The 17,429-nt window shown below is 55.2% G+C and overlaps 5 protein-coding genes across 5 annotated transcripts; 2 read left to right on the forward strand and 3 right to left on the reverse strand.

Moving 5' to 3' along the window:
- Positions 1-168: 168 nt before the first annotated feature.
- IE81DRAFT_316905 (ketoacyl-synt-domain-containing protein) lies at positions 169-6,971 on the reverse strand. Its single transcript, XM_025512568.1, has 4 exons — positions 3,681-6,971; positions 1,957-3,607; positions 1,596-1,879; positions 169-1,522 (listed from the first exon to the last, which is right to left on the reverse strand). Exons 1-4 carry the CDS (start codon positions 6,725-6,727, stop codon positions 658-660), a joined length of 5,847 nt encoding a protein of 1,948 aa, XP_025367400.1. The 5' UTR covers positions 6,728-6,971; the 3' UTR covers positions 169-657.
- Positions 6,972-7,540: 569 nt separating this feature from the next.
- Positions 7,541-10,409, forward strand: IE81DRAFT_368446 (hypothetical protein). The gene is made up of 2 exons (XM_025517149.1): positions 7,541-8,534; positions 8,717-10,409. Exons 1-2 carry the CDS (start codon positions 7,819-7,821, stop codon positions 9,996-9,998), a joined length of 1,998 nt encoding a protein of 665 aa, XP_025367401.1. The 5' UTR covers positions 7,541-7,818; the 3' UTR covers positions 9,999-10,409.
- A 43-nt stretch (positions 10,410-10,452) lies between these two features.
- On the reverse strand, positions 10,453-12,680 carry IE81DRAFT_325761 (alpha/beta-hydrolase). The gene is made up of 5 exons (XM_025514619.1): positions 11,799-12,680; positions 11,347-11,683; positions 11,228-11,259; positions 10,890-11,129; positions 10,453-10,745 (listed from the first exon to the last, which is right to left on the reverse strand). The coding sequence occupies exons 1-5, from the start codon at positions 12,326-12,328 to the stop codon at positions 10,538-10,540; spliced, it is 1,347 nt and encodes a 448-aa protein (XP_025367402.1). The 5' UTR covers positions 12,329-12,680; the 3' UTR covers positions 10,453-10,537.
- Positions 12,681-13,923: 1,243 nt separating this feature from the next.
- On the forward strand, positions 13,924-15,188 carry IE81DRAFT_293683 (NAD(P)-binding protein; the record flags this gene model as incomplete). The annotated part of the gene is made up of 3 exons (XM_025512012.1): positions 13,924-14,670; positions 14,766-14,844; positions 14,941-15,188. 3 exons carry the CDS (start codon positions 13,924-13,926, stop codon positions 15,186-15,188), a joined length of 1,074 nt encoding a protein of 357 aa, XP_025367403.1.
- A 568-nt stretch (positions 15,189-15,756) lies between these two features.
- Positions 15,757-16,708, reverse strand: IE81DRAFT_234941 (hypothetical protein). The gene has a single exon (XM_025511162.1). The coding sequence runs from the start codon at positions 16,512-16,514 to the stop codon at positions 15,993-15,995; it is 522 nt and encodes a 173-aa protein (XP_025367404.1). The 5' UTR covers positions 16,515-16,708; the 3' UTR covers positions 15,757-15,992.
- Positions 16,709-17,429: the final 721 nt, after the last annotated feature.

Raw genomic sequence — 17,429 nt, forward strand, 5'->3', positions numbered from 1 at the left:
ACATTTACATTTACATTTACATTTACATTTACATTTACATTCACATTCACATTCACATTCACCCAAAATTTGAATTCGGTGACTTGCCAGAGAGCGAGAGGCGCCCCGTGCGTGCAGGGATATTCGATATGCGGAGATGAGTGCATATAACATTGAGTAAGGTTATTTCGCCGTAACAACATGCATGCGTGCATGCATGCATGCCACTTTCATTTTGTGCTGCTGGGCGCCGCGAGCCGTATCGACTTTTCGCCGGGGCATTTCGAGTGCTGCAGCATGGAGAAGGCCCCCTGTATTCCTGACCGCGCGCAGTAATGATGGATGCAGCCAGCAGGAGCGGCGCGAGCTGTTGCAGCCATGCAAGGCCATCTCGCGCCAAAAGATCCGGAGTGTGCAGCAGAAGAGATCGAATCAGAACGGCTCAAAGCAATCACGAATCTGCGATGATTTGATTGTGCAGACAATCTTGAATGCTCCCGCCCATCTCGCGCGACCATGATCGGGGCGCGTGGCTTGGAATTTGCGTGGGAGGAGAAAGGCCATGTCGGAGCATGGTCGTGAGTGCATGGTTGGTGTCTTGAGCAGCTTTCCTCCTGCCCGCGGGAAATTCGCCTGCGCGCATCAGAGAGATCTCGATCGAGGGGGCGTGCGTGGCCCTCAAGGCTTGTGATTCACCGCGATGAGCGCATCTGCCGCTACTGCGCATATCTCCTGCAACGTGGCCATACCCGTGTCGAGAGACTCGGGCAGCTCGATGCCGAGCTTCTCTTTGACCTGGCTGGTCAGTTCGAGGTGGTACAAGGAGTCCCAACCGTACGTTTCCAGTCGCTGGTCATCTCGAAACTCCTCCCGCGCATGATCGTCGTGGAAGCCAAAGATGTGCAGCACGAGCTCCTTGATATCGCGCGCGACATGACGAGGATCCGCACCTGGGGCAATACGCGCAGGAGCTTCCAAGTCGCTTTCCTCCTCCAGCAGCCGTGGGGATGGGGAGGCGGACGTCGAAAGGCCGTTTGCCGCGGGCGGCGCGGGAGGTGACGGTATTGCTGGTTCTTGCATTTGCACAGCGACAGTACCAGACTGCACCAGCGATGCAGGCAATTCTGCAAGAGCACCTGTGAAGTCGTCGACGATTGTGGAAGCGGCGGCAGGGAGGCGAGGGGAAGAAGCAGATCGCTGGCTTGCTAATGAATCGAGCAGATGTCTCCATTGTGGATCAAGCCTGTATTTGCTGTGTGGGTCATCTACCATATCATGAGCGAGTGTGGCGAGGTAAAGCATTGCAGGCGGACTTTCCATTAGCATCAACTTTTCGATTTCCCTGTACGCCTTGGTGTCAACGAGCGGCGGGCATTCGGCGTTCAGAGCAGGGCTCAAACCATCCAGCATAGGTGAGCCGGGCCAAGACCCAAATCCGATAGCCATGGCGGGCAGACCTTGAGTCCGCCTGAAACTTGCAAGCGAGTTCAAGAAGAAGTTGGCAGCAAGGTAGTTCGTCATAGCAGGGAACACATTCACGGTGCTGCGATCCAGATCGACGACGTCAAGTGTCAGTAGAGGCTGGCAACATTACAAGTAGAAGTGCCGTCACTCACGCAAAGGTAGAGAAGAGGACAAAATGTTCAAGAGTACTCGGGGCGTGCTGGTGCAAGTTCCAGGCACCCTTCACTTTCGGTGCGAAGACTTCATCGTACGCCTCGCGCGACTGCACGCGAACTAGGGCAGGTCGAGTCACTCCGGCAGCGTGCACGATGCCTTTGACGGTACCAGGCACTCGTTTCATTGCGTTCGACACGCTAAAGCTGCTGTGCAGGTCGACGGTTTCGTAATGCACTTGCACATCCGCAGGCAAGCGCTTCCGAACATCAGCCAAATAATTCTGCGAGCGTACAAGCAACAAAATAAAATATTTCAGCTTGCTCTGCACAGATGTAGGTGGAGACCGGAGCTGCTTACTGGATCTTGTTTGCGCCTACCAAATATAGCAACCTGCTGTATTCTCTGAGATTTGACGAGCCAGGGTAATATAACCGTCATAATGGTCCCCGAAGCACCGGTGATCACCCAAGTGCCTTCAGAAGGCAAACGGTGTTGGATCTGAGCAGGCTGATACTTGTCCAAGCTTGGTGCCAATCTTCGAACAACACCATCGACGATTTCGTATCGGAAAGGTCCTGGCGGAAGGCTCTGCGCCGACAGAGCCAGTATCTCTTCGGTAGCAGAAGCTATTTGCGCGGGCCGAAGGAGCGCGCAAGTGTCCAGAGCGACGCAAGTTGTCCGGCCACGCAGTTCGTTCGCAAAGCCAGACACCATCCCATGCAGAGTACTCGAGATGACGCCGCTAGGGCTGGTGACATGACCGTGCAGCGCGTCTCGTGTTATGACGACGGCAGACCACGCAGAAGTCTGATTCACAAGTGCCTTCATCAATGACAGCAGCCTTGCGCTTATCAGATCGACATGATCCATAGCCAACTCGGGACTTGCATCGATCACGCTCAACGGCCAGGCGCATATCAGCGCCTGCTTGCCGCTTGAGCTACCAGCGTTACGCGACAAGGCCTTGCTCATGGCGACGTCGTCTGCGGCGCTGGAAATGAGCTCAACAGAGTGATGAGATCGGAGATTCTCATAGACGTCTTGTCGGCTAGTGATGACACGCCCGTCGGCGCCGGAAAGATTGAGTAATTCTTTCGCAAGCTCAACGTCATCTGCTAGTATCGTAAAGCTGCTGTGCGTAGTGCGAGCCGAAGTGAGGGCGCGTGAGCGCACAGGTTTCCAAGTGCGCTGCGCAACAAAGTGGTCGAAAGGCGGCAGCGACCGCTCAGGTAGAGAGTCGACTTGTGAGTGAGAAACAGCAGGTGGGCTAAATGATGCATTTCTCCGCTTGTCCTTGTCTGAAATGCTCGCTGTGATGACACGCAGTGGCACGTCGATGCAGTGTAGACCTTGAGCAGCAGCGATGGTTTGTTCACCATTGTGGACGAACCAGTCGACCGGTCTTTCATCGACAAGGCGAACCGTTGCCCGAGTGTCGCCCCAATCTGCGCCAGGCAAAATCAGGGAGAAGCGCTCCAAAGCGCTAGGCAGTAGCAAGGTCTTTAGATGACGCTGCTGCGTCGAAGCACAAGCGTGCATGCAGGCATCCATAGCTCCTGGATCGAACATCCAAGAGGAAGGCTCGCACAGTGATGCTCCAAAAGTCACATTGAGGTCACCACCCCGGCGCTGACGGAGCGCAATGCGTTGAAAGTGACCTGAAAGGTCGAATGGCGAGCCTTCGCGCAGTGCGGCATAAAAAGTCTCGTCGATGGGAGCTCGAAGAGCCGGGGCAATGTCCGATTGTTTCGCGTGTGCTTGAGCTGGCGCAACGCCAAATTGCCCACCGATCTCTCCCGTCATCACGACCAAAGATGCCGTCGTTTGAGAAGGTAGCCTCGCAAACAGCCTGAAGGTGCTGTGCGCCTCCACTTCGAGACGCAAGCTCACGCTCTCGAGCTCCGCATCTGATACGGCCACAGGCCGCAAGAATTTCAGGTTGCTCAACGTCGACGCAGAAGAGAGCCGTTCATGCCTAGAACAACATTTGAGAACATATTCCATCATGCTTGAGACGAGCGAGGGTGGGGGCGACGGTCAGCATAAGCGTGTGAAGTCGGCGGCTAAAGTTCAGCACTCACAATACGATGGGAAATACGATCAGACCACAAAGACGGTGACCACGAAGGACAGCAGCACCAAATGTTCCCATAGGCGTTTCGAAAATGACCGTTCCAGCTTCAGCTTCGTATGGTATCGTTTGGCTTGCATAGTGCGGCACGAGCAAGGTTGGAATTGATTTTAATGAAGGGGAAGAGATGGCGTGTCTAGCGACCACTGCAGAGCCTTGAGGCAGAGATGTGGGAGAAGTAACTTCGAAGGACGGCCAGTAGCGTTGGCGACGTAGCGGAATGGGGTGCGCAAGTCCGTCGGAGCGCGGTGCAGGGGAGCTTGCATGGACTGCGTTCCAATCTACGTCAACCCCAGCGCCGAAAGCTTGCGCGAGGAGATTCGAGAGAGCGATATTTCCTGTTTTATCCACCACCGCCGTGGAATCGCTCAAGAATCCACCAAAAGCAGCTGCAAAGGCGTTTACCTCGACATAGAAGGGCGTTGCGCCATCAGCTTGCAAGGCGACGGTGTCCAGCGCAGCTCCAAAGTGCACAGCTTCGCAAGCATGTCTCGCCCAGTAGCCACCGCCCAAGCGCGTGCCCTTTGGAATTTGGCCACCAGTGTGATCTGAAATGAGGGAGGGAAACGTGGCCAGCTTGAAGTTTTCCGGACTCTCACACAAGAGCTCGTCCACAAACGCTTCGAGAGGCTCCGAGATGGGTTCCATTTGCGGTGAGTGGAACGCAAATCGATCGTTGACAATGCGTGTCTTGAAGCCTCGTCGCGTCAAAGCCGCCTGCAGGTCGAGGACACTTTCTGCTGGACCGGAGAAGACCATGCTTCTTGCAGTATTTTCGACAGCAATCACTACGCCAGGTAGGTCCAACTCCTCCAAGAGGTCTGAGGCAGCTTTGCGGTCCAGCTTGGCAGCAAGCATAGAGCCCGGCGCGTCAACGAGAGCTTCAAGAAGCTGCCCGCGCTTCTGCGCCAAGCGAAGCGCTTCGTCAATGGAGAGAAAACCTGCCATCTGCGCTGCACAGATCGAGCCGAGCGAGTGTCCTAGTACGACGGCGGGGAGAATGTTCCATGACTCGAGAAGGCGAGCCAAAGCCAGCTGCAAAGCAATGACAGTCGGCTGGTGGAAGGAAGGGCGATTGTCGGACAGATGCTCGATCACGTTGAAGCCGAGCACACTGCTCGAATCACGGAGAGCTCTGCAGAATATAGCTTCGTTGCTGGACCAGAGCAGCTGGCACGCCTCTGTGGCAATCGCGCGACCTTGTCCAGCAAAGACAAATACAACTGTTCGTGCAATGGTCTTTTCAAATCCGCTGTGTGTAGCTTGTGCTGCAGTCGACCGAAGTGTACTGATCAATTGGCCACGATCACCTGCTACAGGGATGGAGAAACGGAAGGGGTCTTCGCTAGAGATGAGCCCAGCTGTCCGACGAGCGAGCGAGGCGAGATCGTGCGGTGCGGTGCACCGCTCGACAGCGTCGGCATAGTGGGAGATGAAAGATGCCAATTGCGTCGCTGTGCGAGCTGACACACTCAAGCAGAGAGTTGGGAGGAAACTTGCGCGTTTGCTCAGATGCTGAGCTGCAGACTGTATGACGCTGCTTGAGACCACGCCAAACGCGCCGAAACTGTTGATCATGGCGGTGGTGGTGGTGGTGCTACGGGTCGCGGCAGAAGGGCGCAGAATCGCTGCGGTGCTGTTCAGCTTGAACGCGGCTCGTAGCCAGTCTATCTTGTGGTTTGGATCACCGTACAAGAGGAAGGGGGGAATCAGATTTCGCTGGAGGCAAATCAGCATTTTGATGATGCCGACCAGTCCAGAGACCTCTTCCGTGTGCCCCAAAGCGGTCTTGAGGGAGGTGACGGTGATGCGCGTCGATGCTTGCCGCGAGTCCGAGTCAGACGAAGCAGAATCAGAATCGAACACCTGCTGAATGGCCGAAGCTTCGGTCACATCACCAACTTGCGTGCCCGTTCCGTGCAGCTCGAGGACATCGACATCCTCCGCATCCATGTTCGCCGCTCGAAGGGCGAGTCGCATGACGTCAGCCTCGGCCTGCGCATTCGGTGCGAGGAAGCCAGCAGAGGAGTGCCCCAAGTGTTTCGTCGCAGTGCCCATCAATCTGGCTGCAATAGGCAGGTTGCGACGCAACGCGGCGCTCTCGCGCATGAGGAGCATGACGACAGCGCCTTCGGAGGGGACGTAGCCGCACGCTGAGTCGGCAAAGACCTCGCACCCAACATTTTGGTTGGATGTGGATCGCATGCGCGAGGCGGAGAGAGCATGAAAGCTGGACGGGTGAGCATGAACTGTGACTCCGCCAACAAGGCACTGTTCGCTCTCTCCCGTAAGCAGCGATTGAGTGGCGAGGTGGAGAGCGACGGTGCTGCTGGAACAGGCGGTGTCGATGGTCATGCATGGACCTTCGCATCCGAGCCAAGAGCTCAGACGAGCCGAAGCAGTGCCGAAGCTGGTAGCGCCAGCAATGAAGCGGTCGTTGACCTCCGTGATCGGAGCATTGGAAGCGTTGAGCAAATCATTCCAATTATCCTCGGGCTTAGTGCCAACATATACGCCTGTCGAGGAAGCGCGAAAGCTAGATGTGGCCAGACCGGCACGATAAATGGCATCGCGCGCACACTCGAGGAGAAGGCGCGCAGATGGTCTCACTTTGGGTGCTTCCCTCACAGGGATACCGAAAGCTGTCGGGTCAAAGGAGTGGACGCCATCCACGATCCAACCACCGCGAGGGGTTGATTCTTGCAACAAGGAGGATTGCATGAGATCTACAAGAGTGCGAGCATTACTGTGATGGGGAGCGACCGCATCAGGGGCAGGCCACCGATTCGCAGGCGGGGTGGTGAGCAGCTTGTTGGCAGTGGCGCGAGGTGCAAGTAGCGCTTTCCAAAGGTCTTCGTCGTTGTCGATGCCACCAGGCAATCGGTAGCCCGTACTGACAATGACCACCGGATCTTTGCAAGCCATAGCGGCATCGCAAGAGGAGGGCATGCTTGGCACCTGGTGCTTGCTGCCGGCCAGGCCAGGCGAAACCGCCATGACAATGTGATTGTGATTGTGAGTGCAAAAGTAGCCGTTGCGAGTCTAGGTAGGCCAACGATACGAGTCGTGAGTCACGAGAGGAGCGTTGGGGGGAAAACGCGCAGAGGACTCGTGACTCTTGACTGCAAAGACGAGGCGGAGGGAGTCGTGCGATTCGTGTATTCGTGATTCACCCTATCATATTCCGATTGTGATTGTGATTGTCCTCTTGGTCAGCTTGAAAGAGAAATTCGCCAACATCCATCCATCCGCTGATTGATGCACATGCTTGGTGGTTGCATTTGCTGGAATCACGATTAATCGCGTCGAGTCGATCACCGCGGCGCCTGATTTGCCTATGCACCCGCGGGGATTCGGTGGATGCGTCCCATGCATGCGCGTATAGCGCGACCGTGCGTCGCACGCTAGCTCAGACCTTGATGCATGCATATATGCATGCACCTTGATGCGCATGAAAATTTACTGCAGCCTAGTCGACGTGTGCAGAGGACTACTTGCTGAGGTTGCAATCAGCATGCAGCAGACTGTTGACTGCAGGTACAGCATATATATATGCATGCATGGCGCCGTCGAGCGAGCGGCAAATGCAAGAGCTGATGCTGCTAATTAAAGCGGCAAGACGGCAATTAAGGCTGATTGATGCACGGGTGGAGCAGCAGCCGGGAGGGCCGTGCGCGAAAGAAGAACGACCCTAGGTTGAATTCAGAATCTTGAATCAGAATCAGAAAGCAAGCAAAGCAAGCAATCTTAATTGAAATTTGAATCACGGCGGTCAATCAAGCGATCGACCAAGCAATCACAATCAAGTCAACTTAAGCCATGCAAGCCAGTCACGATCGAGTGACGATCGAGTGTACTCGCGCGTGACTTGACTGCTGTATATACTCAGTGACTGAGACTCCGTCCATGCTGCTGCTGCATCCCGCCAGCTTTCTGGGTTGAACCTGAACGGATTGGAGCGCAGCGCAGTGCGCCTTTCGCACACTTCGTCGAGCGTCGAGGCAATCATCGGCTTGACACCGATTACGCTTCCCGTTGCCCGTTCCCCTCTTCCTTCCCCTCCCCCTTTGACCACCTTTCCATCAAACATGGCTACACTTCCGCGGCTTGCCCCTCTCTCCCTTCCGGCACCGGCACCCGTGCCTTCCACACCGACCATTACCATTCTCGGTAGCAGCTCTTGGGCGCAAGATGCAGCACTGTTCTGGCTAGCCTTTGGCGCCAACGTCAATCTAATTTGCGATCGCGATGAAGAGTGTCGTATGTCCGAGGAGCAAGAGCAAGCAAAGTCGTCGCAAATTCAACTTGGCCTCCTCGACAGGCTGGCTATGGTGCCGCGCTATCGAGCCCGCAACACGCTTCTCACCTTGCCCTTTGCTGAGCATGTCGGTCTGACTCACGACTCTGCTGCCTCCGCCTCCGCCTCCGCCTCCGCCTCCACTTCCACTTCCACTTCCACTTCCGCGCTTTTGCTGGATCTAAGCGCCAGCTCACCGTCGGCATCGCAAGCAAAGGCGATCATGCTACCTGTGCCCGTGCCCGTGCCCGTGCCTGTGCCTGCGCCTGCGCCTGCGCCTGCGCAGTCGGACGAAGAATCACGTGAATCGACGAATGAACAGGCGCAGGCGTTCCCGATGCTCTTGCACCTTCTTCCCACTCGCGATAACGATATCCTCGACAGTGCTGCCCTCGAGATTCTCCTTCCGGCCAGTGCAGATGGCCCATCGGCCGATTTATACTCAAACTCTTCCCTCACCGCTCTCGACTCGCTTACCGCGGCTTTAGGATTGACAACCTGGCGAAGGTGAGTTCTGAATTCTCGCGCCGCATCCATGCATCCATCTTATATCCGGCCTTTCATGGGCCTACGCTTCCGGTGGGCGCCCTTTCATTTTTTGGGTGCCTCTTTGGCTGCGTATCTCTTCGGCCACGACGCGTTTCGCCTTGCCGATCTGACGCGATGTTATCCCCCCGCACTTACAAAAGAGTAATGGACGCACAAAGCCCCCTTGAAAGGCTCCGCGCGGCTGTTCGAGACTTCCGCTTTGCATGTAGCAGGGCGCCAAGCAGTATAGAGGAAGCACATCCAGAGCAAGTGCCTGACGGCCTCGACCTGTACAAGATGTTGCAGATCAGATCAGGTCAAGAGCGTCAATTGCTCGATGCTCAGAGAGTCTCACGTGGGCTTAGGCAGATGCCCACGCCCTACCTCTTAGCATTGGAATTGCTCCGAGCAAAATTGCTTTGCATCGATGCGCACACGGGTCAAACACACGAGGTGTGCGATCTATCGAGCTTCGGCCCTTCAGGATCCCTGCGCGGTCCGGATGGGGTGACTTTTGATGCCTCGAGAGGGTGCGCATACGTTACTTGTATGGGCACCCCATCCTCCGATAATGGATGGATACTGCGAGTGCCGCTCTCAGTTCGACACGGGCCAGAAGGGGAGCGCGTCGGTGCATCAAAAGCACGCCACGTGAGCTGCTCGGCGCAGCCAGAATACGTAGTCAGACCTGGACAGACGCACACGCCGAAGCAAGTCTATTACGAGGAGAAGACGGATAGGATCTACTGGTGCGATCGAGAAGGTGGTCGGATCCAGAGCATCAAGCCGGATGGAAGCTCTTTACAGACCATCTATCGCTCTCAGCCCGCGCACATCCCGAAACCTCTTGTAGATCAGCGAGATTGGTGCGTGGGAATAGCGATAGACGCGCAGAGGGAGCTCCTGTACTGGACGCAAAAAGGCTACGCAAAGAGCATGTCGGGAAGGATCTTCTGTGCTCCGCTCCCCACCATCGCTTCGCAGTCGCAAGAAGAAGAAGAAGCATCACATTTGACACCGGATTCCGAATCTGTGCACACGATCGCCGACGCACTGCCCGAACCGATCGACCTGCACCTCAGCCCTGACGGGCAGTGGCTCTATTGCACCACGCGCGGAGAAGTTCCCTTCGGAAATTCCGTCCTGAGGTTCTGGGTGGGTCGGTGCGACAAGGAGGGGCGCGGTCAGAAGCCTTCTGCTGCGCAGGCTGCTGCATCGCAGGTGCAGCGCTTGACACCCGCCTCTTTCGCTCCTCTCCTGGTTTCGCTGGGCTTTCACGAAGCGATAGGGCTAGCCATCTCATCCACACCTCACCACCCTGACGCTCGTATCTACGTCGCTGACCTCGGCGGCTCGATTTGGAGTCATCGTACCAATGGTACGGATCGTAGATGCTTGCTCAAAGATGCCGGTAGCTTCACTGGACTATGTTTGCTGGAGTAGCATTTTCTCGATTCTATTCCCCCAATCATTGCGCTCCAAGGCGACCCAGGAGGTGCGACGCGCCGCCACGCGCGCTCGCACTCGCATGTACATTCCACTCGATACGTGATCCCTTGACTGAACACCATGATCGTCATGCAACAGAAGGTTTGCGACGACGTGAGCGCGCGCGCAAAGGGTCACCGCTACTCGTTTACAGATTAGCACGAAGACGGAGGAGAAGCGGTTTGAATTTGAGGCGGGCGAATCATGCATATCTTGAGCGAATCGTGGGATCGCTCGCGCAGGGGCAAGAGAGAAAGGCTACGAGCCTGACTAGTCTTTCTGAGAGTGCAACGTCAAAGCAAAGGGAGTCAAAAGTAGGGCCCCCAAAACAAGAGAGAATGCGATGCCATCGTAGGGGGCAGTCAGAAGCAGCGAGAGGGGGAAAGAAAAAGAAAGAAAAAAAAAAAGCGGAGGCGAGGTCGGGTGCGTGCAGTCGACATGGGATTCGGCAAATTCGTCGGGGCTGTCAAACGGGTGAGCGTGAGTGCAATAGCTCAGACCGAAGAGATCCACCTTACGGCGCGATCAGCAGCCTCTTTGCGCTGAGAGGCAAAAGAGGGGGGCGGAAGCATGTGGAAAGCGTGCGGAGCTCCGGCAACGTCGAATCGGTCGTAGAACTTCTTGTCCGACACTTTGCCATTATTGCCCAGTCGGAAGCGCCTCTCGTGAATGTCAGAGTGGTCAAAGAGGATGTCGTTGGTGCTGCAAGGGGGAAAAAGCGCCACGCGCCCGTTGGCGCAACAATATCCCCCAACATGAAACAAACGGATGCGATCTGGGTCAGCTGCTGCGCCTCTCCCTCATTGGCATGTTCTCGCTGCTGGAATTTTGCTCGCAGCGACGCACCCGACGAATACAAAGGTGCGGCACCAATTTTCATAGATGGATGCTTCTGAGACTTGCTTCCCTTCTGCGCCATAGATTGATGAGGAGGGATAGGACGGGCTAAGATAGGTGCTCTGCAAAAGCTGTTTCCTTTCTGAGCTTCCCAGGTACTCCGGAACCAATTTGGCTCTAGCGTACGCATCTGCCACAGGACTCAACCAGTCCACGGCAGCGTTTTTCGCGGCAGATCCCTTTGGATCTCTGCAGAAAGGGGGGGGCCAATGGGCACAAGGAGCTTAGCAAGATGTCACGATAGCGATGCATGAAGGCGATCGGACCCGGGCAATCTCAAAACACACTTTGCCAAAGCACCAGTCAAGTCTAGGTATGGCTGCAGCGAGAACAAGGCTAATCACGTCAACACGGATCAAGTCATCGCAGAATGAGAGCAGACATGGACATGGGTGGCACAACTCACGCACGCAAGGATGTTCGCACCAGGCAGGACATCCAGATTCTCTTTGAGGTACCGCGTCAAGGCGAGAGCCAGATGAGCACCCGCAGATTCCCCCATGAGAATGACGTTTTCAGGTCTGAAGTCCAGTTCTGCAGTGAGATAATTCCAACCTGCGAGCGCGTCGATCAAAGGAGCCGGCCATGGCGCTCTGTCTGATTTGCGGTACTCGATTGCCAGGATGCTCGATCCCGCACTGGCAGCGGCGCCCGCTCGCCGGCTTGCATCGAGGTAATCCAAAGTCAACGTGGAGTAGGCAGTCTTGCTGTTCGTCTCTGCTGTGCCGAGGAAATAGTAACCTCTTGAAACGGTTTGAGCGCGGCGGGGAAAATCGGGGACAAGCATAACGAGACACTTTAGCGCAAGGCCTTTCGAAAACTCTGGGGGCCACGTGCGCAAAGCTAGGTAGAGCTCACCCGTGGAGCCACAGCACCACTTTCTCTCCAGGTTGAGCACGCGACTGTTTCAGCTTGGACGCGCGCTCGCCCGTCCAAAAGATTCCGACGGGCACAGGTTTGGCGAGGAGATCTCTGGAAGATTTGAATTTAGCGTCCGTTTGAGACTGTGCCACCTCAGCTGCATTGCGAGGTGCTTCGGTAGCTTCGGCAAGCACTCGAAGTGCGAACGCAATGTGACCCTTGAGGCGCTGCTCTTCGACACCTGCAATGACGTCGGGCATGGATCCGATGGACTGGAAACGTCTCGTACGCTCCGCGTCTGTCTGCTGGGACAAGTATTGCCCACGAACACCGCCGTTGACGGAGACCAAGACGTGAAGGACATGCTTTGAGAGGGAGAGCAGGATTGCCTCTTGAAATGCGTACCTGCGTTCGCCAGAGCGGCTGGCATTCGCAATGAGGTCAGCAGGCAACCGAAAGAAGCCAACGCTGATGAAATAGTAGACCTGGTAGCAGAACTTGTATAGGCTCAAGAAAGGGTTTGCCATGTTGGATAGAGGAGTGTGTGGGGGGGGAAGGGGCAGGGCAACAGGCGAGGGCTAGGAAGGGATGTATGTAGAAAGAATGGTGAATACAATCACAATGACGAGTGCGAGCGCGTGTTTTCTTTGCCGCATGCGATGGAACGTGGAGGACTTGTGGTAAGTTTGAGGTATTGATTTGCGCAGGCGCAGGCTATTTATGAGCGCGGTCAGGTCATGTGTTCGCTGGCGCTGGGTCGACCATCTCGAGAGCCATGCGTCTCTAAGCTTTAGTCTAACGGCCTTGGACAGTCGTGAGACGTGAGACAACAGCGATGTGGTAATGTTCACTCACACTCACACCCACACTCACACTCACACTCACACTCACACTCACACCCACACCACTCACGACTTGTTGTAGCAAAGCTCGCCTTCATCGACGCAGACCCTTTTCCCTCGCCATGCAGCGCAACCTCGATCCCCTTTACCATCCATCGCATGAGCAGAATAGCGGCCAGAATCAAGTGATTTGAAGATTGTGAATGCTGCTGCAGTCATGCATATATGTGTATATATATATATATAGCAGCCAGCATGCAGCACATGCAGGTCACATAATATCATGCACCAAAGCTTGCTTGCATGCTTGCTTCGCATCAAATAAATCGAGAATCACCGAATCTTCGCTCCATCGCGACCTTCGAGTGCGTGCGTCGTCGGTCGATGATGCATGCATGGCTGCCGGTGATGTGTAGCGCGCGCGGCCCTATACGCCCGACCGCGTCTGCTGCAAGTGCTGCATGTACAGCCAGCAGCATGCAGCGAGCGAGCCAGCAGGCATTAATTGCTGCTGCTCGGCGGCACCATGCAGCGAGTAGTACAGTAGTATATAGTGCGCGCGCGTCGTCGCTGCAGCATCCGCATGGCTCATGCATGCATGGCTCCTACGCAGGGGAGACAATTAAAGCTGCATGCATGCATGCATCGGCGACACATCTATAAATGAGTCAAGAGTCAAGCGTAGTGTAGAGATCGAGTAGGAAGTCAGAGTGATATATGTGAGTCAGAGTGGTGCTGGTTGATCCATGCGCACACATTCGTGGTCGGCAGAGGCAATCAAGTGCCGTATAACGGGAAGCGTCAATCAAAACCTGCACACTCGTAAATGCTGGGCGCAATTGAAACAAGCTTAGACCGCAACAAGCCTTAGCGTCTCCATACGAGGCTTTGCCGCTCGCTCCACTCGACTGGAATCAAGAATCACACAATCATTCACGATTGAGCGCATCAGCAGGTCCAGGATGCAACATGAATCACGAATACAATCCAGGAAACTGAGTCGTGCGTATGCTCACCTAGGTGCTCGTAGCCCCATTAATATTCCCCCTTACCATTCACGTTCCTAATGTCGACATTCCTTCTTCATTGTGAATCATTCCACGGCAATCCTTTCCAGCTCGCAAACAATAGAGCGTGAGTCTGAATCTTGATTCATCATGCGAACGCCTACGCCCGGATTGCGATCGATCGTGCATTCCCATTGACTACATTCAATCTCTGCACTCACCACTGTGACTGTTCCGACAGCAGGCGCCACTCTGGCGTCACCCCAAAGCCGCATGAAATCCAGGGTGGGCGGACAGCGTATCACGCTGGCTAAGCGTGAAGCGAGGAACGGTCAAAGTGATGACGACAGCGGAAGACAACTCGCCTCGCTCTTCACCTTGGAATCATTCGATATCGATGCCTTTCCAACATCGTTGAAAAAAGGAGAGATCCGATGTCGCATCCTCTGTCTCAATATCGAACCGGCGCTTCGTGCTTGGCTAACCACCGCTGCCGTGGCATACGCCGATGCTGTGCGCGTCGGTGATGTGATACGCTCAGCGGGTGTCGCTCTGGTCACAGAGTCCCGCTGTCCAAAATTTCGTGCCGGAGATCACGTGTACGGCTTGGTAGGCTGGCAAAGTCATGCCATCTTCCAAGTCGCATCCCACGGCCAACATCTGATCCTCTGCGACACGAGAATACAGCGCCAGGTGCAGAACTACGAGGAGGCACTAGCGGTGTGGAGCAGCATCTTGTCCCACACGGGTCTCACGGCATACTTGGGTCTCGTAGACTTCGGTCGCATACAAAGAGGTCATCGAGTACTCATCACCAACGCTGCAGGCGGCGTAGGAACCATTGCTGTTCAGATAGCCAAGCTCAAAGGCGCTCATGTGGTCGCCACCGCGGGGTCTGACGCCAAAATCAAGTGGCTAAAGGATGTGCTTGGAGTGGATGTCGCGTTGGACTACAGGACCGTCTCTAATCCCGACCTTCGGCGCGCCTTCAATCCGGGTCTTGACATTATTCTCGATAATGTGATTCATCCCCCCTTCACGCTCCGAGACCTTTCTGCTTTTGTTTTCGGATGACAGGCTCATCCGTCGACTCTTTTTGCCCTTCCACTGCACAGGCTGGAGGACGCGTGCTTGATCAAGCACTGCTGGCACTGTCGCCAGGCGCACGCGTGGCGCTCAGTGGGTTCATGACGGGTGAGCAGAGCCGAATCGCATTCGCCACATGCATGCAGCGTACCGCGTCTGATACCACGAGCGATTCTTGCCGTGCACATCTGTGGTGATGAACAGCTTACAAGTCTACTGAGCCTCGCGGACTCACAAACATGTATCGCGTGATCGAGACTGGCTCAACAGTGCAGGGTCTCTTGGTGACGGGCGAAATCATGGAATCTCATACCAAAGCCAAGGAGGATCTCTACGAGTGGTTCAGACAGGGAGCTTTGCGTCCCATCGTCAACGTGAGGAGAGGGCTCGAGCAATGCCCATTGTGCTTCCAAAGCTTATTTGAGGTGAGGAAGCTGGACTGGATTGCTTAGCCGCGTCGCTCTCTGCCCATCTACCGCTATTGCTGCTGCTCACTTGGACTCGCTGTTGCTCCAGAGTGGACGCGAAAGCGTGGGAAAGTCCATTGTGCTGCTGGACGACGCGTCTGACTCTCTGCCTGGGCACCCGGCTCCATGGTCTGCAGCGAGCCCGATCAACAAACGCCCAGCTCGAGATGGCGTCCAAGATGGCGTCCAAGAAACAGTCATCACTAACTCTCGAGGGCGATCCATTCATCTTCTTACGAGGATGATTCCAAGCATAGCTTCGCGAGGTGGGCGTCAAACAATTGTGCTGTTCATCCACGGTACAGGCCTGCCAAAGGAGCTGTGGCTACACGTCATCAATCGTCTGTCTGAGAACGTGGTGGCGACACCGAACGCGCAAGGGCAAAACGATGTCGCGTGTGTTTGTTTCGACATGTCTCGGATGGGTGAGAGCGATCGGCTCAATCGCCAGGATGGTCGATCGATAGAAGAGGGACGTGAGTAGTGGGGCTCTGGCTACCGGAATCAGGGCCGCAGGTACAGCCTGCTTCGCAATCTTGCATTCACAAGCACTCACTCCAAGTGCTCACTCCTGCGCTCGGATCACTCAATAGGGATACACGAAATCTGGCAAGCAGACATCATCGATGTGGTGCATGATATTGCATCGAGGTCGTCTGAAACATGCGACTTCATTTTGGTGGGGCACTCTGCCGGAAGCTCAGCGGTGTACGTTGCCCCATGCTTTGTTTCGCAGGCATACCAGACCGCGCTGAATGTATACGCGCCTCGGCCTGTCTCGGTATCAGGTTAGAATCCGCGATCAAGTTGACCGACAGCAACGTCAAAGTCCTCGGCGTCGTTGCGATCGATCCTACAGCGCTGGCAGCCGCGAGCAGCCCGGCAGCAAGTGCGGAGCCGCGTTACGTCAAGGCGCTGAAGAGCTCGACGGCTCGAAGAAGGGAAGATTTTTCTTCTGCCGACATCGCTCGAAAAGCATACAAATCTATGCCGCTCTTTAGGCATTGGAAGGATTCGCAGCTCGAGATTCTGATTCAGTTCGCTTTCACTCGGCAAGCCGATGGGTCTTTGCAGAGTAAAACAAGCAGAGAGACAGAGATGGTGAGAGATATTGATAGAAAAAGAGTCAGCACAGCTGTTGGAACAGTGATCAGACGTTAGAGACACCAATTCTTGAACCTCAGCGCAGCACTGACAGAGCTCCTTCCCAACGCGGTGCGATCCGAATTGATGGTGCGCGCACACAGGACGTCTACGAGAATTGGAGCAAGGCCTTTCCTGTCCTTTCTGACCGCTTCCGAGCTTTCCCATGCCCACTGTTGCTGATCAGCGCCACACAATCGGACATCTTTCCGCATGCTCTAGCTTGCCTTGCTGCCAATCAACCGAGCGCTGTTGACGTTTATCTGCAGACTATCGATGCGGATCATTTGGTCAGTCCCTGTTCTGCTCTGGTCTACCTTTGTAGGCTGCGTGCCTTGAGCCCGAGTCATCACCGCGACTCAAGTCTTTCTGCTACTTTGCCGGTCACAGGTCATCGGCAGCCATCCAGACGAGTTGGGTGAGTGAACCTTTTGGAATATTTTCTCACCCCTACTCTCTCTCTCTCCCACGTTGACGCTCACCATCGCATCTTTGCTGCTGGTCACTCAGCCGATCACATCTATCATTTTATGCAAAAGCTCTGAAACGCAAGCGAACCCGACGTACAAGAGGTGGCATAGCGTTACACCATTCACAGGTCGAAACACTAGCACGGCAAGTCTCCAGCATGAGCAGCAGCCCGGGGCCTGGGCCAGTGGGAACGATTGTCGAAGCGACTGTTAGGAAGGTTGAAGGCACACGAACATTGTGCTGAAGCGAGCATCTGCCAATTGATGTCATGACCTGCCATGTAAACTTCAGCCAGAGTGTCCAAATCCTCATCCCGAGAAGTCGGGGCAGGGATTGGAGAAGTATGCCTTGGCGCAGAATTGGCGCTCGCATCCTTTTCGGAATCGTGATGACCAAGCACGATCATCGTTTTGTGAGCATTCTGATGACTCGTCGACGTTTTGAATGGATGCCAAACTTGCCCAGCAAAATGCCTTTGCCAGTACTGCGCTCCTAGACGCTGACCCTCGGCGATTGGATGGGTTGTAGCAGATGCAAAGGAAAAACGATCTCTTCTGGCAGCAGGAAAGAGATCTTGCGCATGCTTGTTTTGCCACATCGAGAGCGCAGACG

This window comes from Ceraceosorus guamensis (assembly GCF_003144195.1).
Source record: "Ceraceosorus guamensis strain MCA 4658 unplaced genomic scaffold IE81scaffold_74, whole genome shotgun sequence".
Taxonomy (NCBI): domain Eukaryota; kingdom Fungi; phylum Basidiomycota; class Exobasidiomycetes; order Ceraceosorales; family Ceraceosoraceae; genus Ceraceosorus; species Ceraceosorus guamensis.